General features: G+C 44.9%; 1 protein-coding gene and 1 pseudogene across 1 annotated transcript in view; both read left to right on the top strand.

Moving 5' to 3' along the window:
* The window catches only part of LOC110982888 (kinetochore-associated protein 1-like), a 125,446-nt gene that overhangs the window by 18,043 nt on the left and 84,899 nt on the right, over positions 1-22,504 (top strand). Inside the window, exons 13-21 of the mRNA XM_087135478.1 lie at positions 5,899-6,090; positions 6,734-6,952; positions 7,506-7,577; positions 8,211-8,272; positions 8,731-8,839; positions 9,457-9,609; positions 9,997-10,053; positions 10,399-10,515; positions 11,569-11,631. Coding sequence (XP_086991604.1) covers positions 5,899-6,090; positions 6,734-6,952; positions 7,506-7,577; positions 8,211-8,272; positions 8,731-8,839; positions 9,457-9,609; positions 9,997-10,053; positions 10,399-10,515; positions 11,569-11,631 — 1,044 coding nt within the window. The remainder of the gene's footprint in view (positions 1-5,898; positions 6,091-6,733; positions 6,953-7,505; positions 7,578-8,210; positions 8,273-8,730; positions 8,840-9,456; positions 9,610-9,996; positions 10,054-10,398; positions 10,516-11,568; positions 11,632-22,504) is intronic.
* Positions 11,646-14,144, top strand: LOC147800515 (uncharacterized; annotated as a pseudogene).

Below are 22,504 nucleotides of genomic sequence, written 5' to 3' on the forward strand. Positions count from 1 at the left end.
CTGGACAATCTTGTTAATGTTCATCCACACCTCACCTAGCAGTATAAATATCAGATTCTGCTTGGGCGTCTGGGGGGCAATATACTGAAGTTGGCTGAGGCATATATGCATGACCAAAAACCATATTCAGCAGCACTCCGAGCCCTCAAAGACAAGTACGGTCAACCACGTCAGCTGGTCCAGAATGAGATAGGCATGATCATGAACATGCCTTTTGTCAAGTTTGGAGACCACGTAGCCTTCGACGACTTTGCGCTTTCAGTCCAGTCACTGGTTGGAATGCTTTGCTCCCTAGAAGGAGAAAATGGCTATGAACTCAAGTGCGTTTCCCATGTGGACCGACTGATCTGCAAACTACCAACAGGATATCGTGATAGATTCGTGGAACACTGCATCAATCGGGGCATTCTGAAAGCAGGCTCCGACCAAACCCATACCCTAAACCATCTTGCTGACTTGTTGCAAGTGCAGTCACGAGTAAAAGCGGATTGCTGGTCAAGCAGCAACAGTCTACAAAGAAGATAACCCCAGACAAGAGAGGAAAGACAAATTTCCCCACAAAAAAGGGAATCAGCCTACCGCTGTTTTCATGGCTGATGACAGACGGGAAAGCTACCTTCACAACAGTCACCATCAAAGGACAAACGTAAAGTCTTCTGTCCACACTGCAACAACCATGACCACTGCTTGAATGGTTGTACTGAATTCAGGGTGCTCAATAACCAGCAAATAATCGAATGGCTGAAGGAAAAGTCCATATGCTGGAAATGTGGGCACACCCATAAACCTGAGCAGTGTACATTGAGAAAACTACGCAACACCTGCAAGGAGATCCACTTGACTGTACTGCATGATGCCATTCAGTTAGGAGCAAGCAGAATCTATACTGTTGGAGTGACGACTCGGATGATTTACCTAGACCGGCCCCTGCGTCCCCATAATGTCATGTTAAAGGTCATTCCAATCACTCTCAATGGTCCGGCTGGCAAACTTGAAACATATGCTGTGCTTGACGATGGGTCCATGAGAACAACGGTGCTCAACCATGCAGTCCAGCAACTGAACCCCACTGCGAAGAAAGACTATATTCTCCTATCGACAGTTCAACAACTGTCTTTCCAATGTGAAGGACAATCGGTCAAGCTCCAAGTGTCCACGAGGGAACATCCCGACACCAGGTACAACATAAAAGGAGCTTTCACCGCTGACAGTTTACGCCTGTCAGAATATACCTATCCAGGTACAGCTCTTCAGAAGCATTGGTCCCACTTACGTGGAGTTGCACCGCCTCTGATCAACAACGCAACTCCCTCGATCCTGATTGGCTCTGACTACTCTGACCTAATCACCCCACAGCAACCTGTGAAATTTGGCCCCAGTGGAGCACCAGTGGTTGCATGCACCAAAGTGGGTTGGACACTTCAGGGACCGGCTGGAGTCCTGAAGGAACAGTGAGCAGAAGTGCTTCAAGATTACCATTTGTCAAGAGAACCATGACCTTATGCAGCAAGTTGAGAGATTGTGGAAGGCCAATGTGATCCCTTACACTAGTGAGAAGATTGTAACCCGTTCCAAGCAGGACCAGTATGCTGTGAAACTGCTTGAAGCAAAAACAGTTCGCATTGAAGAAGGATGAGTTCTGCGCTATGCCACACCCCTTATGCGCAGGAATGATGGAACCCACTTCCATGCTGGCAAAGAAGCAGGTTTCCCAAACCTGAAGCATACAGAGAGACAACTCCAAAAACAGCCTGACCTTGCTAGGATCCATAAAGAGCAAATCCAGAAGCTACTTGATACAGGCTACGTGAGAATCCTTAGTGATGCAGAAGCCCAGCAGACTGAGGAGTCGTGGTACTTTCCACATCGCATTGTTGAAACCAGCGGTAAGCCACGTTTGGTGTTCAACTGCTCATTCGAACATGATGGACAGGTGCTGAACATCCATCTCCTACCCGGACCCAAGTATGGAGTATCCTTCCTTGGAGTCCTCCTCAGATTTAGGCAGCACCCCTTGACAATATCTGGGGATATCCAAGCATTGTTCTACCAGATACGTCTCCTACAAGCTGACAAGCCCCTCTTGAGATTCATGTGGCGGAACATGGACAGAGCATCTAAGCCTGATGTCTATGAGTGGCAGGTTCTTCCGTTCGGCACAACCTGTAGCCCCTGCTGCGCTTCATTTGCCCTGCAAAGGCATACACTCTACCACCAGAAGGGCAACAAAGAGGTCGCACGTGCTGTCCAACAATCCTTTTACGTAGACAACTGCCTGGACAGTCTGCCAAAGCAGCTAAAGAACTGGTCATGAAGATACGCACACTGCTTGCAACAGGTGGCTTCAACATTCGCCAATGGGCAAGCAATATCCCCTCAATGGTGGCAGATCTGCCAGCTGCTGCCAGATCTGACGGATTTGACCTTTAGCATGTCACCAAGTTGATACCGAGACGACCAACTGAGAAGTCCACATCTTCAGTGATGCCTCAGAAAGAGTCTATGGCTCGGTCGCCTACCTGCACACTGAAGGTCAAAAAGGAAGCATCCATACTAGTTTCATCCTCTCATGTTCCAGGGTAGCTCCCAGGCGGCAACTTTCCATCCCATGGTTGGAACTTTATGCTGCACTGGTCGGTGCACAGTTCGCAGATTTGCTCAGAAAGGAGTTGACCCTTTCCATCCAGAAGATTACCCTGTGGAGTGATTCTACTACAGTACTACGCTGGCTGAAGTCCGACTCCTGCAGATACAAGGTGTTTGTTGGGACACGAGCAGCAGAGATACAGTCCCTGAGCAATCCAGAGAATTGGCGTTATGTTGACACAGCCAACAACCCTGCTGATGACATCACTCGGGGTAAGACCGTGTCTGAACTCTCTAATGAACAAAGATGGAGAAATGGCCCATCCTTTCTGTCCTTACTTCCTCATTGCTGGCCGGCAAACCCCTTGGTCGACGAACCGGAAGACACCGTAGAACTGAAGGGAGCAACGTTCTGTAGAGCGATCACCTGAAAGAGCTCCAGTTGCCAAACCCAGAATAGTACCGCAGTTGGAATGGACTCATCCGGGCTTTCAAGGAGCTTCATGACGCAGCGGCAACTGCTGACATATCTCCTTCAACACTGGTCAAGAGGGAAGAAGCCATCGAGACCAAACTTTTGTTTCAGGTACAAGTAGACTGCTTCTCACAGGAAGTCCATGCTCTGATGCAGAACAAGCAGTTGCCTTCTGGGAGAAGATTAGCACAGCTCAGCTCTAAGCATGATGAAACCTCTGGACTGATCAAAGTGGGAGGCCGATTGCGACAGGCAGAGGACCTCCCCCACGAAGTTAAGCACCCAATCATTCTTGACCTGAAGCATCATATCACCAAGCTTCTTATCCAAGACTATGATCAGCGACTCCTTCATCCTGGAGCTGAATGCGAGGCCGAGAGGCAATTCGTCAGCACCAGCGCCAGTGCAACGATTGCTGCAAGTGGCATGGTAAACCATCAGTTCCCAAGATGGCAGACCTGGCCCCTTTCAGTCTCCGTCTCTTCAAGCCAGCCTTCTCAATGGGCGTTGATTGCTTTGGGCCAATGACAGATAAGATTGGTCGACGCACAGAGAAGAGATGGGGAGTCATCTTCAAGTGCATGCCCACATGTGCCATACACTTGAATTTGCTGGAGAGCTTAGACACAGATGCATTCCTGATGGCCTTTCACCGTTTCACCTCCCTAAGGGGTAAACCATATGAAATCCTGTCTGACTGCGGGACCAACTTCAAGGGTGCAGAAGCAGAACTCCGAACTGCCTTTTCTTCCATGGCTCCAGATCTAAGCCAACAGCTTTCCAAACAAAAGGTGCGATTCCAGTTTAACTCGCCAAATGCTCCCCACTTCGGCGGCTCCTGGGAGAGAGAGGTGAAGTCGGTCAAGGCTGGACTCAGAGCTGCTTTGGGAGACCAGTCGGTCACAGAACCAGTACTCCGAACTGTCTTAGCTGAAGTCGAGGGGATTCTCAACTCAAAACCCTTGGGTTACGTCTCTTCAGATGCTGCTGACGTTAATCCGATGACCCCAAACTTGCTTCTGATGGGGCGGCTAGATCCTAACCTTCCACAGGTCGTCTACACCTCCAAAGAATCAATGGGACAATGACGATGGCGCCACAGTCAGGTGCTCGCTGACCAGTTCTGGGCTCACTTCATAAAATCCTACCTTCCCAGTCTACAGAGTCGGCAAAAGTGGCAGACTGAATCTAGAGACCTGGCCTGTGGAGACAGGAGTCATGGTCGTCGACCCCCAGCTGGTTAGAGCTCATTGGCCAGTAGGGAAGATATGTGAGACACATCCTGGAACTGATGGACGTGTGAGAGTGGCCAAGGTCCGAGTCCTTGACAAAGTGTACACCAGACCAGTCGCCCACCTGATCCGTCTGCCAGAATGCAAGGACAAGGATAACTGCCGGTCTGAGGACCATCCACAAACTGAACACTAACTTAAGACTTTCTTGGTTTCACATTTAGTACCCAAATGTGGGGGTGGCCGTAAGAAAGTCCCACACTATCGACTGACCGCGCAATAGTTGGTAGGGCGCCCTCAGTAGTTTGCTCATTCTCGCACCGTACATTCCGTTCTAAAGTCAGGTTTACCAAGCACATTTCCAATCAGAATACCTCCAAATTTGCCCTTATCGTGCATTACTGACAATTGTGAGTACAGCCATATGTTCTTGAGTGTTTATAGTATAAGATTATATAGTGATTCTTGTGTTAGTATGTAAAATAGAGGAGTTTAGAGTACAAACCTTAGCCATAATCAGGGACAATTGTTGCAACGTTACATGTACAATTATGTTGTCGTCTAGTGGGCACATGTACGTGCATTCCAGTGAATTTATTAGTATTTATTTCTGTGTATTCCCCAGTTACCACGGTTTCCTGTTCCATATATTTCCAAGACTTCATCACTGGTTTCAGCTCCACCATTCCGTTCACAAATCACAGTTTCCCCAAGATTGCTATGGTATCCTGGCCAATTGCAAGTCACTACCCCCGTTTCTAATTATCTGGGTATAATAAACAGACAGTTTCTTCATTAAACCATCCTGCTCATCAGTTTAATCGCTGCCATAGAGTTGTTGTGTTACCCTTTTGAGCCACACCTCCCTTTCCAAGTGAACCTTGTCACTTCTTTACACGCTCCATATTGTGAATGGGTGTTGCTGTCTTTCTGCCGATATATTATGGGCTACCCAGCAACACCTACAGAATTAGAGAAGTGATATGAAGATATTGATTTCTTGGCCAACGCCTATGTGCAGGGAGCCCTTGGTTGGCTGCAGATCAGATCCAACAACCCATCTGGACTTGATGCTTTTGCAATATTCCTTTTAGAGTGTAAAAATGTTGTATGCTTCGTTAAGGCAGCAGAGGTTTGGGAGTATTCTGAGAACATTAAGTGACTGGTGTCCAAACTCCCCAACAATCTAGGTAAGAAATAGCAAAACTTATTCATGAATAAGACACATGTCAGCATGTTTACACACCTGGTAAATATTGTCCAAAGAGAGGCCAAGGAAGGGAATGGACCAAGCATATATGTATGGATGAATCCCATTTTCTGATTCATTTTCACTAAAGTCGGTGTTTGAAAATACTCTGAAACTTGTAGTCCAAAGGTTTTGAAAGCATTGTACTGTAGAAGAAGAATGCTTCATGACTTCTGTCATTACTATGCATGATTTTGCATGCATAATATCGCAAATCTAAAATCTTCTATTATTGAGTGCCTAGGACCTAACTGGCTGAACGAGGATTCTCCAGTGCAGAATGGACAATGCAGAAAAGTCAAACTGATTTTGTTTGTTTGTTTTTTGATGTGCCTCCTTTCCCTTCCAACGATCAGGAGACCATCTTCCTCATAGAAGGGGCGTATGACAGTGATGAGGATCACCAAGTGCCCACAGATCTGATCTCCACCCTGCGCGTCCGCTGCTTGACCGAGGCGCTGCCAGAGACCCGCTTCCACCGTCTACTCCACAAGCAGAAGTTTGAGGAGGCACTGCAGTTTGCCCGGCTCTTTAAACTGGATGAGGAGGTAAGCTTGTTTATTATGAAATATTTATAGTTAATTTTGGGCAGAGCATTGCTTGTTGCAAATTGCACAGAGCAAACTGATCGGGGAATTGTCCCTGTGATAAAATGAACCACAACAAAACTGAAGTATGACAAATGTAAGTGCATGGGAATTTGAGGAACTTCAAAATGTAACATTTCGTCAATCAAGCATCATCCATTGTTCATTCACTTTTACATCCTGTTACAGTTAGTGCCAAGTTCTACCAACTGTACATCAATTGTGTGAACTGCATTTTTTCTTCTTAAGCGATTGGAGTGTTGCAAGTTTAACATTGGACCCACTCCTGTCCATCACATATATGAAATTGGGTATTCAAGAAACCTAAACAGGGCTCAAACTAGGCATATACACTGACACTTTCCTACACTGACACACCACAAGCGATTCTAGTGGGCAATATTACTTGTAATTATTTGTCAGATTCTTTATTGTCACATGCATGTTACTGTGTTGTGCCATGCTTTAAAGTGCAAGTGTGGAAACCTGAAAATTGGGGGAGGGGATGTGTTTTGTGTTGTTGAGAAGAATGAGGGTTCGTGTCTATATATATTTGTTACTTGTTACTCTGAACTTACAAATGGTTCCTTGTCTTTTTCGGCAGCTTGTCTTCAAAGTCAAAGCCAGTGTCCTCCTGGAGATGGCGTCCCCATGGAACCAGTCTCTGCGGCTGGATCCGGATGAGGGCTCTGCACTGAGCAGCCAGCTGATGGAGTGTCTGGACCACATCCCAGACGAGGCCTTCATGGTGGAGAAGTGCACTCAGGCCACCCTGCCCACCTACGAGTCCATGTTCCAGCTCATTGGCTATGCTCATGCTAGGGTAGGTGTCGCACGTGTGGACCCACGCACTTGGCTGTGGCTTACAATGCATGCATCTATGGAAGCCGCCAGCTAGTGGCTAACCCCATTTCCCACTGAAGTCTTTTTGAAGCCAGCCGTAGCCAAATAGTTCAGACATGCCAATATTTCATAAAGCTGGTGTTGGTGGAGTAAATGTAGCTGGGGGCTGCATTAGATTAGCAATGGCTTGGTAGTATAGATTCTTCAAGGAGATAATGAACATATTGACAGTTGCAGCTGTTTTTTATGGGAAAGTACATTGGTTCACGTGAGGTGCAGCATGCTTACATCCTTTAGCTCTGCATTGGGGAGCTAGTTATGGGATAGAAACCACACATTACATGCCAAAGTAGCATCCCAGTTTAGTCATATCATGGTTATGAGTCAAATGGAATTTGTGTCTGATTCTAATGAAATGTTAGCACAGTGCAGTTTTTTTATCACAATGAGAGGTTAGCAATACTTTTTATTCAGCATCGGCGCCGACTTTAACACCTCTGAAACATGCTCCCGTCGTGTTCTGTTTTTGAAAGTTGTCCAAGAAGTTGGTAACAGGACTACCAGTTGAAAACAACCAGCTGCCTTCCTCCTCACTTATGACCAGGGTAAGTACTATCTCATTGGTGTAATCGCCCTTTAGAAATAGTTCTTTTCCTGGTGTTGAAAGAAGTCCTCAACTACTTTACCCCTTCACTGTGTCACCAGGGACAAAGTGTAAAGCTTAAACTTCATTCACACCCAACATTTGGGCGATTTAACTCTCAAAGACGTAGAGCAGATATGACTCAATACTGTGGAAATGGACTTCATAGACCCAGCAGATGCAAACTTCTCAAATCTGTTAGAAGTGTAGATCTTTTTGCATAGACTTGGACCATGAGTACATGTATGTGCATTCATATTTTCCGGGAAAATGTTTTATACACATACTTTGCAGTTCCGTAAGACGCAGCATACAGAACCTGTTTTCCAATCAATTTCTCTGATTGGCTGGCTTAGTGGGTTACCTTCTTTCGCATGTACATTTACATGTACATCAGACTTTCTTTTGGAGTTGGCTGTGTTAAATGTATGACAGTGCAAGAAATGATGGCAAAGTTTTTTTATTTATTCTACTTCACTACAGAGTAATAAAAAGCAATAAACCCTCTTTTGAAGTAAGCAATACGCTAGATTGTTGACAATATTGCTATTCGATATTATTTAATATTAGTTAGTATATTTTGTCTCCCTTGAAGGTATTGGAGGTACTTCACCGACTTGCAACATTCCAAATGGTATTTGGTTATCAGCAATTCAGGTATGCTTTGCTTCCCTCAAATCGCTTTCTTCTTCATCTTTTTAATTTCAGTTTTTAAATTTCCTCAGCTTGAAGAAGTAGACATCCAAACAGTTTTTAACCATCTATGCGTAATGTTTATTAGAAAGCTGTGTTGTTTTTCTCCTCTGCAATTGTTTCTGAACGGCATTAGACAATGAAAAGTGAAGGCTATCCAGGCCACATGTACAAGCAAAAAAATGTACTGCAGCTTTATCACTTTAATAAACTAGCCAAAACTTTGCTTTAAAACCTCCATTAGAGCATTATGTAATGGAAGATATACTAGAATTGGGAAGGAATGAGTTATGTATAAAATATTTCTGAAGGTAAATCACTTCTGAAAAAAATTCACAGTGGCAAGGGTTTTGTGCAGATCCCATTGTCTCTCAGTGAAAATTTTCTCAGCTTTACAGTTGTTTCCTGTTCTGATTTTCCAGTGCTAATCAATGGGATCGCTTTCTGCATGCTGACCTTCTAGAAGAATTGCTGCACTGGCTGTCGATGGCCCACATTGCCAAAGCAGTTATCATCTGGCAAAGACACAAGGTTGGTGCATAGGCTCTAAAACTGAAGTTGCACAGTTTTGAAAAAACCTCCTCACATTTTGTAAATAGTTTGCAAGTTTATATATGCTTAAATACAAGTGAAAATTCGCAATTTTTTTTCTCCACCCATCTCACATTGTGACCGCTAGGCAGCATAGTTGTGAGAACTGTTTTCCCATATTGTTGACGTAAGAGGTGGTCATGAAATGTTACTGCAAACCTTCGTCTCTCTGTCAGAAAAGTTGGCTATCCGATACAGGATGTACATCATTTGTGCTTCCACTGATTTGTGCTTGTTGCTTCACCTTGTACACGGGGCTCAGTTATATTGACAAAAACAAAGATATGTAAAGTTTTGTACTGCTTGCATTTGAGCAAACTCATTTGAAAGTCCTCTTTCTTGCTCTTACCGCATGCTTTCTGGTGGTTACCAGCTAACCACTTTCATGAATAAATTCTCTTCAGTGTGCTGCAGTTGTTTTAAGCGAAGGTGACTACATGTACATCAGAATATCTGAATGCAATTACACTGCACACCTTGTTCAGCCTACTGCCTCTTTGAAGCCTGACAGTTTTATTGCTAGAGTTTGGCCTGTGTTTTTTTTCTCTGTATTGAAGGCTGTCATCGAGAGTAGCCTGCTGTCTGGTGGCATTGAGACCCTGGAATCCATTCTCAGCTCCATCCCCGAGAGTACTCCATCCACCCAGATCACTCCCTGGCTCCGAGAGGATCTCATTCCGTTTGTCATTCATCGGTTCCCTCAAGGCAAGGTGAGAGGGAATTATCAAGCACCCTCCATTATTTTGGCAGCCGTCAGGAAAAGACCCTACAGAATATTAAAGCAAACAGCCAGAGGAATTCTTTTAAACATGCCACTGGGCTCTAAATCCTTGTTTTGTACTGGCATGTCAGTTTGAATAAGACAAGGATAATACATGTATGTATGTCAAAGTTTAAAATTCCCGATTACACATTATTACGACCGTTAATTGACCTTATGACAAAATAAATATTCACAGTGACAGAAAACATTTCAATTTTTCACTTGACAAGAGCTCTAGCAAAGGAAACAAGCAAGGTAATTATTTCTTTACAGTTGGATAACGCTATTTGTCAAACATTCTCTGCACTCAGATGTCTCTTTATTATTGTGGCAGAAATTTCTAGCTTGCTGGATGGAAGAAAGGGCAAGGAATATGGAAATATCAGAAAAGGTACAGATCTTTGAAATCGAATACCATCAATTATTTTTATTCAGGTCTTATTTTACTAGCTTGTTTGTGACTCATTTCAAATCGGAAAACCTCAGTTACAATGTTATGAAAAAAATGGAACTTGAATCATTAGATTTGCCCTTGCCCATTGCATTAGCTGTGTAATTATATAAACTTTCCAGGCTCTAGAGTCGTTAAACTGTCAATACCGGTTGATGTAAGAGTGGTGAATTTATTTACTTCCACGGTAGAAGACAAGACTGGTCCCAGACCAACAAAATGTGTTTACAATTTCGTGCCACTGAAGAATGGGGACACATTAATAATATTTTTCTGTGCTACCAGGCACTGTGGCCGAGCAATTCCTTGGAATTTGCTGAGCTCTTCTTCACTGCCAGCAAGCACAGGTCATCTTCGGCCAGCAACCGGCACTTGGCAACCCCTGCCCAATTCGCCACAGAGGTAAGATGTAAATATCTGCCTCTTGGAACTTTTCGATAGGGAAGCGTCCATTCAAGCCCTTGTTTTTCGGCTGGAACATATCAAATAAAATGATCTCGGGATGCTCAATGTTTCTTGGGAACATAAATATATGCACTGATGGCAACAAAGGAATGATTCTCTTTTCAATTTCAAAGATAAGTTATGACTACACATTATATATGTGACCGGCTCTAGAAAAATGGGTAATAAGTCGCCAGATTCAAGTTGTGAGTTTTTGATATGGCTGGACTGTGTACATCAAAAGCTACAGGTTGATACATGAATGACCCCTGTAGTGCACTGCATTCTGGAGATATATAGACATTTGTATATCCACATTTTCGGATTCAATAAAAGCGCTTTTTTAGAAAAAGCTCTTGAAGTGTAGCGCTTGGAACTATGTAGGATTTCCTACTGAATGATCAGCGTTTCATCTTTATTCATCAGTATCTATGTTTGTTGTCGCAAAGTCTGAAAATATAAATATTATAGAAAGTATTAAAGGAAAAAACTCAAAATCCTTTTTTTAAAGAAGTTTTGCCCTCTCCAAATAGAACAGGCCATTATGTGTTTTGGCATTGTGCAACTTATTACCCTTTTTTGCAGAGCTGGCCACATATATTAATGCCATTTTCCTTCTTGTGCGTTTTATTTCATTGTTTTGTATGTGTCTCGGATCAAAGTTTGTTTCATGAAATAAAATCAGTTTGTTTCAAAAACTTTTCACTTTTGAAGCATCTCACAATTTCATGTTTGTAAGTGATCAGTCAGTGATTACTTTTTATCTGAGTAATTTTGAAAGAATTTGTATAGGAAAAAAGATGATTGTTTCCCTGTCGAAAGCTACAAAATAACTGTACTGTATTCTTTGCTCATAAAAATCACTGGCTACTGTGATAGCTTTGTTATCATTTACCTCACAGTCGTATATCTTCACTTTACAATAGACTCTGTTTCAGATAGCAACTCCTACACTTATGCTGTATCTGATTATCAATAGATTTTTTCATTGTTACTAATTTCCTTTTCCAGGTGTGCAACCTGTCTGCTGGGAATTCTAGGAAGCTTACCAATGAGGACCATGTTGAGAAAGAGGTTAGTGCGTCCAATGTTGTTAGCGTTTATAGTACCCCTCCATTTTTGACTTTTTTGCTATTTGTTCATTGTTCATTATATTGTGACAGGTCACTTTTTATGTTATTTGCCTAGTGCCCTCAGTTGGCTGTGCCAAGTCAGCTGTTTTGTGAGTTCATTCTGAGACCCCCTCTAGGACCTAGTGAGTACATTTAGGCACCTGTGTAGCACATTGTCCTTTGTTTCATTGCACACTGAGTCTTCAGCCAGTAAACACTAAGAGTTCACCCTGCTAAATAACTACATCTTGCATCAAGTTCTTCAGAAGTTTGAGATAGCCAAGGCTGGGGGTCTTCTTTTCCGGCAATGCAGCAACACTATTAAAAGAACCAGACCAGTAAATGTACACCATCCTTGTCGTGCATTTTCTTATGTCACATTTTGGCGTCGTAGACAGGATGGTGTACTAATGCTGTGACCCCCAGCCTGAGGCGAAGAACATCCACCCGTATCCAGACGAGTTTATCAGAGAGAGGAGCAACAATGCCGGGAAGTAAGGACGAGATGACACAGCTCAGAGTAGAACTGGAGGCAATGAAGGTCGCCCTTCAAAAGGAGCAAGAGGAACGACAGAAAGCCACAGTGAGCAGCAGTACCTCATCAGCCACAAAACAGATTTACGTTGCTGCAGGAAGGAGGCTGGAGCGCTTCCATGGAGCTCCAGACAAGCCAGGGGATCAGTCTGTTCGAGAGTGGGTCAGAGATGTTAAAGGCCAACTGGCAGCCAGACAGCTCAACAGTGAAGACAGCTGTTCTTTCATCTTCGACCACCTCAGGGGAAAGGCCAGGCAAGAAATCCTCGGAAGAGGCCGCGATGTTTCTGGCAACCAGGAGGCGATCTTCAACACCCTTTTAAAGGTGTTCGTGACGGTGACAGCCGCCCCAACTACAACAGAAGTTCTTCTCCCATCGTCAAAGGCCAGGGGAAGATCTCCTGACATTCTCCCTGCAATTGGTCGAACTTTTTGACTGCATCATTCGACTTGACAGCTCTTTCAAGGCAGCAAGGGAGAAGACTGGCAGAGGCCGTCCGCGTCGAAGGCCTGAAGAGAGAGCTGAGACATTTCAACATTGAATCCCCCAGGCCGAGTTTCTTTGAAGCCTGTGACCGTGCCATTGAGTGGCTTGGCAGCAACCATAGCAATTGATCAAAGATGGAGGCTGCAGTGCATGAGGTGTCAACAACTCCGAATGACATCAAGCACCTCATTGAACAACAAGGACAACAACTATCCAGGCAACAGCAGCAAATCAACATGCTGCTGAAGGTCATGACCGAACGACCAACACGTCTATTGAATCAAAGCCCCCGCCGGTGCTACATCTGCCAATCCACTGGACACCTGCGACGAGATTGTCCTCATGCAGCTGCCCCGGTAGAGCAACCACAGCAGCATCCTGGTGCCAGCATTCAGGCCCATCAAGCCCCACTTTGCACCCCAGCAGTCTTCTCAGCATTTTATCCCCCAGCACTCATCCCATCAACAACAAACACCCCAACAGCCGTTAAACTAAAGACGTCTGCCATTGAGAGCCAAACGACAGGCCTACAAGAATTGAGGGACAATGGCTCAATCATTGGGAAAGCAGTAGGAGACAGTCCGATAGCTAGAGTGAAGATTGGAGGCACCGAGTTGACATGTCTTCTAGACACTGGAGCACAGGTTTCAACGCTGACTGAGTCGTGTTTCCAGGAGAACTTCTCCGATACAGAATTAGTCAACATACACTCCTTGTTTCACATCTCGGGTGCCCATGGCACTGCCATCCCCTATATTGGCTATGTTGAGCTACCACTTGAAGCACCGGGGCAGACCCATCACCAAGTAGGATTTGTGGTAGTTAAAGATCCGGAGAGTCCCACTATGGCAGAGAGGAAGCGCCAAGTACCTGGAGTCATCGGCTCAAATATCTTCCGGGACATGAGGGACACTCTTCAGAAGGAGAGTGGACTGGGATTTCTTCAGACCTTTGGCAAGCACGGTGAACAGGCTGAATGGGGCCACGTGCTCGCACTTAATGAGGAGGTAAGGGGTGCTTCAGTCCAGCCAGAAATGCCTGGGAATGTTCGCATCCTTGGTCAGAAACCAGTTCTGGTGCCAGCGATGTCCCTTCACGTTATTAACTGCTCCGTGAGGCCAACGGTTGGGAAGTTTGCATACCAAGCCATTGTTGAGCAGCTTGAAGCACACGGCAAACATCTCCCCCAGGGTGTGAAAGTTGCCCCAGTCTTTGTCAGCGTTGATGCAAGAGGCACAGTACCAGTACAGATTGCCAATTTCAGCCAAGATGATGTCTTTCTTCAACCCAAAACACCAGTTGCATCAATTTCCCCGGCTCTTTCCGAAAGCACTACACAGCATGCTCCCAAACAAGAGAATGAAGCCATCGTTCAACACATAGAGGTGGGTGATGACCCTACTGCTGATCTGATGTCCAGGATTCAGATAGGGAAAGATGTCAGTGACAGCTGAAGGATATCACAGCACTGATAACTAAGTACACAGAAGTTTTCAGCATCGACGATGACGATATCGGCTACTGCAACAAGGTTGAGCACCGAATCATCACCACTGATGATCTACCAGTGAAGGTACCACACAGAAGAATTCCCCCTCATCTTTGGCCTGAAGTACGTAATCATATTCAAGTATCACTGAACAGAGGAGTGATACGAGAGTCCTCAAGCCCTTACTCATCACCAGTTGTCCTTGTGCGAAAGAGAAACGGAAAGCTGAGGTTGTGTGTCGATTACAGGGCACTCAACGCGAAGACACACAAGGACGCGTATCCACTCCCCCGAATTGATGAAGCCCTTGATACTCTGAATGGGGCCAAATATTTTTGCAGCTTGGATCTCGCTCATGGCTTCTGTCAAATTCCAGTTGAAGAAAGAGACATAAAGAAGACAGCATTTCGCATTGGGACAGGTGGCTTGTACGAGTTCACACGAATGCCATTTGGGCTGTACAATGCCCCTGCTACCTTCATTCGTCTCATGGACAAAGCATTCGGTGATAAAAACTTCCAGTCACTCATCGTCTACCTTAGCGATATCCTGGTCTTTGGCAAGACCTTCGATGAGACTCTTGAGCAGCTGGAGATGGTTCTCATGCATCTGCAAGACTTCCGGCTGAAAGTGAAGCCCGAAAAGTGTCACTGGTTTGCAGCAAATCTTCGCTACCTGGGGCATGAAATCTCGGCTGAGGGTATTTCACCTGATCCAGAGAAAGTAAGAGCAGTTACTGAGTAGGAACGCCCAACAAAAGAGGGCGAACTTCGAAGTTTCCTTGGGCTTACCAGTTATTATCGTCGCTTCATCCCTGAGTATGCCAAAGTTGCTTCCCCACTCCATGCTATGCTGGGTGGTTCTGCAAAGATAAGACAGGCGGAAGAAAGCTGTTACCCCCCAGAAACCCTACATATGGACTGAGGTGTGTGAGACTGCCTTCAATCAGCTGAAGCAACTCTTGACCAATGCCCTTTTGTTGGGCTACCCAGATTTCAAGGCTCCTTTCGTCTTGGAAGTGGACACTAGCCATCTGGGACTTGGTGCAGTGCTTTCCCAAGAACAGGGGAATGGTCGTGTTGTTCTTGGCTATGCCAGCAGAGGTCTCCGAGGGAGTGAAAGAAACATGGAAAACTGCAGCAGCATGAAGTTAGAACTATTAGCTTTGAGATGGGCTATCACCGTGAAGTTTCGAGATCTCCTTCTTGGTGCAAATTTTACAGTCTACACAGACAACAACTCTCTGAGCTACCTGCAGATGAATACCAAGTTGGGAGCTACAGAGACAAGGTGGGCAGCTGAGTTGGCGCAATTCAACTTCACAGTGAGGTACAGGTCAGGAAAGAGTAACAAGAATGCCGAGGCTCTCAGTAGAAAGCCTGTTCATTGTGCTGAGCCAGAGAATGTACGGTGTGAGGAAGTATGTACTGCAGCCAACCCTCTTCTCCAAATGTCCACGACAGTTCCAAATGAAGTGCGTTAAGAGCTACTGACCATCCTTGCTGAAGCAGGATTTAGTGAAGTTCATGCCAGACATGACAGGCCGACACCTACTGCAACTTCAACCCTACCTACAATACCACCTGTGGAGATGGCCCACTTACAACAGAATGACCAGTATTTTGGTCGGCTCCTTTACTACTTGAAGAAAGCGGTAAGACCACTGCACAAGCAGTTAATGATGGAAGAGAAACTGACACGCAAACTGCTAAAGCTCTGGGATAAAATTCAGGTGAAGGATGGGGTTCTCTTCAGGATGACAAGAGACAGCGGCTGTGATGTGTTCCAGATTCTCCTTCCACTTGTTCTCTGAGACCAGGTTTTGGAATCACTCCATGATCGAGTTGGGCACCAAGGAGTCCAGAAAACGCTGGCACTCGCACGTAGCAAATGCTTCTGGCCGGGAAAGGCGAATGACGTTGAACTGTACTGCCAGAAATGCCAGAGGTGTACCCTAACCAAAGCTGGAAGGAAGCTTCGTCTGACAATGGGCTCCTTAGTTGCTAAGTGACCACTTGAAGTTCTCGTTATGGATTTCACGGTCCTCGAACCAGGCACCATCAATGTCGAAAACGTGTTGGTATTAATTGGCGTTTTCACCAAATTCACTCAGGCGATACCTTGCAGAGATCAGAAGGCAAGGACTGTTGCTCGCGTGCTGGTGCGAGAGTGGTTTTCCGATATGGGGTACCCCACCAACTACACAGCAACCAAGGAACTTTGAGAGTGGTGTCATCAGGGAACTGTGTGAGATGTATGGCATTTCAAAGAGTCTCACTACTCCATACCACCCCGAGGGCAACGGTCAGTGCCAAAGATTTAATCGTACAGTCCATGACCATTTGCGTACTCTCCCACCAGACAAAAAGCGTAGATGGCCAGAACTCCTTCCCTAGCTCATTTATGCTTACAATGCTACACCGCACTCATCAACTTGGTATTTGCCATACCACCTGTTCTTTGGACGAGAGCCCTGACTGCCTGTAGATCACTTGCTTGGAACAACAGACCCAGGAGGTGATGATGACCCTAACCTCAAGCAGTGGGTTGCTGATCATGACACCAAGATGAAGATGGCACTAACACTGGCATATGAGGAGACTGAGAGGGAAGCCCATCGAAGAATGGTGAGACATAACGAGAAGGCCACTGATGAAAGTCTTCAAATTGGGGCGAAGGTCTTCCTCCGAAACCATGGAGTCAAGGGCCGCTGCAAAATCTAAGACATATGGGGAAGCAAGCCATACAAAGTGGTCGAAAGGCCATACCCCACCGCACATGTCTACGTCATTGCTCCTGAGGATGGCAAAGGTCAGCGGAAGACGGGGAACCGCAGAGACCTCTTAGATGGTCACTACATGGTGCTTGCAGAAGACGAAGTTCACGATCAGCCGCCACTAAAGGAAACCCCAGCTCCACCAGTCCACTCCGACGGTGAAGACGACATCCTTGTTATCCTCGAGGATGGAGGCCAAGTTGAGAAGCCAACCCTTGCAACCGAGACTGTGGAGGAGCCTACTGACTTCGAAAAAGCAGGGGAGCATCATCGAGAAGTACTGGAGGATGGACCCTCAGCTTCAGAAAAAGCAGCAGCAGCACCAAGCCGAATTGGCCGAAGACCCAGCACCTGCACCCCCGACAGCACAACTGGATGACTCCACTGCAGCGTATGCCGAACCTCGACCAGAAGGTGAAACGCCTGAGTGCCAGTACAGCTCCGCAGGACAGGCCGCAGCGGGGCAGGATATCATAGCAACCCCCAACACTTGCCAGAATCAGCTGTGATATCAGAGACTCCGGCCCGTCCAGTTCCAACCGTCGACCCACAGGTGCTTGCCGACACCAGCCGCACCCAGTTGTTGCTCACCCAGATGTTGGCAGGTGTTCAGCCGCGATGAGGACATTACTTGTATATATGTGTATGTAACTAGCATTAACTAACTTCTTTTATTTTTAGTTGTATTAGATGGCCTGGTTGTCGGGACGCCAACCTGTAAAGCAGGGGAGAATGTGACAGGTCACTTTTTATGTTATTTGCCTAGCGCCCTCAGTTGGCTGTGCCAAGTCAGCTGTTTTGTGAGTCCATTCTGAGACCCCCTCTAGGACCTTGTGAGTTCATTTAGTGACCCCTTCTAGGCACCTGTGTAGCACATTGTCCTTTGTTTCATTGTACACTGAGTCTTCAGCCAGTAAACACTAAGTATTCACCCTGCTAAATAACTACATCTAGCATCAAGTTCTTCAGAAGTTTGAGATAGCCAAGGCTGGGAATCTTCTTTTCCCGCAATGCAGCAGCACCAGTAAAAGAACCAGACCAGTAAATGTACACCATCCTTGTCGTGCATTTTCTTATGTCACAATATGATAGCTAAAACATTGATGTCAACTGCATGAAGTGCATAGTGGTGTACTTCTTCACACAGATGAAGCGGAGAGGACGAAAACCCCTTTACAATATTTGTGAGCTTGAAAATCTCTTTCGCATACTGTGCATTGGCTGCTGGGTGCATGGACACAGTATCTGCCTGTAACGTGTGGCAGGCAGTGCACAGTGCATAGGGCATGTACTCAGGACCTGGCAAAATGTCGAGCACGTGGTGCTGGGAGTAGATCACAATGTATGGAACCCGAAAAGGGACAAATGTTTAAAATCTCTAATCTGTGCTTTTTCCGCGATAACAATAATGTTTTGTATTGTATTTTGTATTGTATACATCTGACTGGGTTGAAACCTTGCAGATAGTTCGGAAGGGAAGGCTTATAAATGTAGATTGACCTCAGGTGATGACAATATCATCAGCCGACGAGTCACGTGGCATTGAAGGTCCTCTGTTTAAAACTTTATCTCCTGGAGTACACATCCCATCAATTTGAAACTTTGCAGATATCTAGGAAAAGAAGTGTTTTAGACAAAAATTTACCTGATATGATGATGACATCAAATAAGGAGTTAAATTACATGACATTTAAAACAAGTTATTTCCTGTGGTGCATGCCTGATTGGGTTGAAACCTTGAACCCAAATGGTCATGATGAATTAATTGTCAGATTTGTGCAGTAGATTGGTTGTTCAAATTAACAAAGGCATGCAAAAAAGCCCTCTGTTCTGTTGGCCAACTGACAGATGAGCTCTACTTTGTCTTTACAACTGTATCCAGGAAGAACAATATTTTGGAAAAAGGTGGTTTATTGCCTTACTCAGCATGTTTCAAGGATATATAATGTACTTGTTATTAAATAGTGTAGTTTAAAGTGGAGAGGGAGTTCCTGGAATTGATTGGAAATTGCCATGTATGTATCAGATATAGCATATTATAGCAATTCATGGGAAGACCATAAGGGACAAATAATTTGCTAAGACACACACACTGGATAGATGACACTTCTAAAAACCTCATTTTCTAAAACCTCAAAAGTAAAGATAGTTAAACACGATTATTGAGAGTTGCAGCCTCAAAGCCACATATAAAACTCAATTCAACTCAAGTCAATAACCTTTAATATAATAAAACTTTGCTACTTTCCATACTTGATGAAATTTCATTACAATTCCAACAAGCAAAGGTAAGAGCAAACAACCTCACTGTCAGGAGCCATGAGTTGTGGACCCAGTAGGGTGACTGAAGTTGTTCACCACTGGGGATGAAGAGGTATTTCTTCTTGGGACAACAAACATTTGGATGAAAATTAAAGGGGACAGTACAAATGTCCTGGTACAGGGAGTAAAAGTGCTACCAGCCATCACCATCAACAATTATGAGCTGGAAGTTGTGAACCAGTTCAGGTACTTTGGGTCCACCATAAGGAGCAGCCTCTCCCTGGACAAGGAGGTGGGCAAAAGGATTACATAGGCAGGAGCAACACTTGCTCACCTCACCACACGAGTGTGGGGGAATTCCAAACTCTCTACTAAGACCAAGATGGCAGTGTACATCGTCTGCGTCATTAACACACTGCTTTATGGGAATGAGACATGGACGACAATGTCAAGTAGGAAAAGAGACTGAACACCTTCCACTTGAGGTGTATCTACCGCATCCTGGGCAAATCGTGGAAGGACAAAGTGCCCAACACTGAATTTGTACTGTTTTGTGCCGGCCTCCCAACCATGTACACTCTACTTTGGCAGTGCAGGCTTTGCCGTCTAGGCCACATCCATCATATGGATGATGGCTGAGTCCCCAAGGAAATCCTGTACAGAGAACTAGCGACTGGCAAATGAAACACTGGCTTGCCCCAGCTGCACTTTAGAGATGCCTGCAAGAAGGACATGAAGGCTCTTGAGATTGACGCAGAGTGCTCAGAGAATCTCGCAGCCGACCGCTTCAGGTGGAGAAGTACCCTGACCAAGCATCTGAAGTTAGAACAAGAAGCCTGTTTAGAGCAGCCAAAGACAAACATACCCGCAGAAAAGAATGCTGCAGAAAAGAACACTGCAGCTCAGACAGCACAAGAGACAGTCCACCAGTGCGACCCGTGTGACAGAGACTGCCCTTCATGCATTGGCCAGTCCACTCAGCCACAGGTGGTGCTGTACCAGCAGGGCAGACAACAACAATAAGGATCATCATCCATGGTCAGCACAGACAGATGGAGGCCTACTAGAGTTTCTTCAAACTTTGCCAGAAAACAGACTAAGGACCATCAGTGTTTAAAGGTCAGCTATTTTATCGGCCCACGTTCATGTAGATGGTGTCTTTCTTGGCCAACATCCATCCTTTAGATTTTTTAAAGGCATGTTCAACATTCAACCGCTTAAACCTATATGTTTATTTACTTAGGGTTTTAGGGAAAGTTCTTTGTTACCTTGGCTCACTTCCTTCGAATGGGAAACTCAGTTTGAAGCTTCTCATGCTAAAGTTGGTCACGTTGGTCACTTTGGTATCTGCAGGGTGTTGCCCATCACTATCCACTCTTGACTTGCGTCACATGAAGAAGTCTAGGATAGCATTTGATTTCACTCCAGCAGGCCAGTCTTCATGCTCTTCAGTTCTTCAACCAGTGCCCAGTCTTGTCTTTGCTCGCTATCTGGCAGACCCAAACACCTTTGTGTCTTTTCAGCATTGAATATGTTCATCATACAGGATTGCCTAGATGCCAAAGCTCAAAGATTTTCCCGGCCACCTCTGTTATACGGAAAACCCTGTCATCCTGTAGTTCCATCAACCATTACCAGCAGGCTGAAAATTGTGATGACATCTGCTGGCATTGATGTCTAACATCATAGGGCATACTCCACTTGTGCAGCTTTTACTTCGACAGCAGCGAGAGTAAAGGTCTCTACAATTCAGATTTTTTTTGTCGGCAGACTGATTGTCATTGAATACTTTTGCCAAATCTTGCAAAGAAAATGACCCATGTTCAGAGGAGCATGGATAACCTGTCCTGTCTTCGGTTTAGCTGTGAAATATACATGGTGAGTCTTGACATTGAGGACGAAATATAATGTCTAATTATGTAAAGGTCTTACATGCAATATAATTGGACTTGTATGAAGTCGAGGAGTGGAGACCTCTCTTCCTCGATGCTTCAGTTCTTTTGAGCCTCTCACCCATCTTGATTCCTCAGATAGGACATACATGTACATGTAGGCATCTTACCGGTAGATCTACAAAAAGACATGCTCCAGTGGTTCCTTAGGAGCTTATACCCTGCATGCTAAGGCTAATTTGCATTTTATGAATGAAGGAATGAACAATTTCTTCAACAGGTGGTTTCAAACTGTAATACTAGTGACAATAATACATTTTGTGCATGGCCTCTCTGCATGGCCTCATATAATTCCAATTATATAATTTTCAGCCGGACACTAAATTTATTAGCTGTCAGATCATCAAATTCATCATCCCTTGAGAAGAAAAAAGGAAGAAAATATTTATGTGTCAGAAATTAAGATTGAAGAGAATGTGCAGAATCAGCTTTAAACTAACATAGCTCCTGTGGTCCTTGTTACCACCCTTATTTTCCATGCGTACTGTGAGATCGGCAGAAGCTCTTTGGTTATTGAAAAGGGCAATCTGGAGATATGCGTGGAGGTTGATAAGGCCTTCATCAAATTTGGTGAAGTTTGTAGGGGTAATGGGACAAATTTTCTCTTTAGCAGCTTTGTTTCAACTAATTCTACCTTTGGCTACTATTATTACATTTATGATATCAACAATGCTGTAACTTGTGACCTGTACATAGACTCTGAAGCAAATACTGCCGAAAGCATAGCTCCCTAGTGAACGTGAGAGGGTTGTCAGCAAAATTTTTGCAGGAATCAAATTGCAGCTGTAACTTCAGATTTGAAAAGGGACCAATGATGAATGACCAAGAATTCAGGAATAAACATGACCATTGAGAGGCCACTCCTACAATAGGGCATTGCCATCATTGTTGAAGATATAACAGCTATTGAAACAAGTATTTTAATCAAGGTCAGCAACATTCTTTAATCTGGATGTGCGGCATCACTGATGTAATGACTGATGGTGTAGCACACTGAAAAGGTTATCTTTTGCATCAGCAGGTCAATCAATAACTGTCACACTTCCTAGTGTAGCTGCACAGGCCCACTCTGGAGTGGCTGTCTCTACCACAGTGAGTACAGGTAAAGGATGACAATACCCGAGATAAACCTCCTCTCCCCTTTCGTCTGGATCTCTTGTCAGTCAGGGATATGTTTGTGGCATTTTCAGTTGACCCTTCAAGCCATCATGCTCACCTCCATGCTGCTGTATCATCTGTGATCTGCATAGACATGTGGCAACATCAGTATTTAAGCCACCAGATGAAGCTTTCCTTCCTGTTGGCCAAAATGCGTAACGCATCAGGAACCTAGGT

Source organism: Acanthaster planci, linkage group LG01, assembly GCF_054643075.1.
Source record: "Acanthaster planci isolate LZ-2023a linkage group LG01, COTS_SCS, whole genome shotgun sequence".
NCBI lineage: Eukaryota > Metazoa > Echinodermata > Asteroidea > Valvatida > Acanthasteridae > Acanthaster > Acanthaster planci.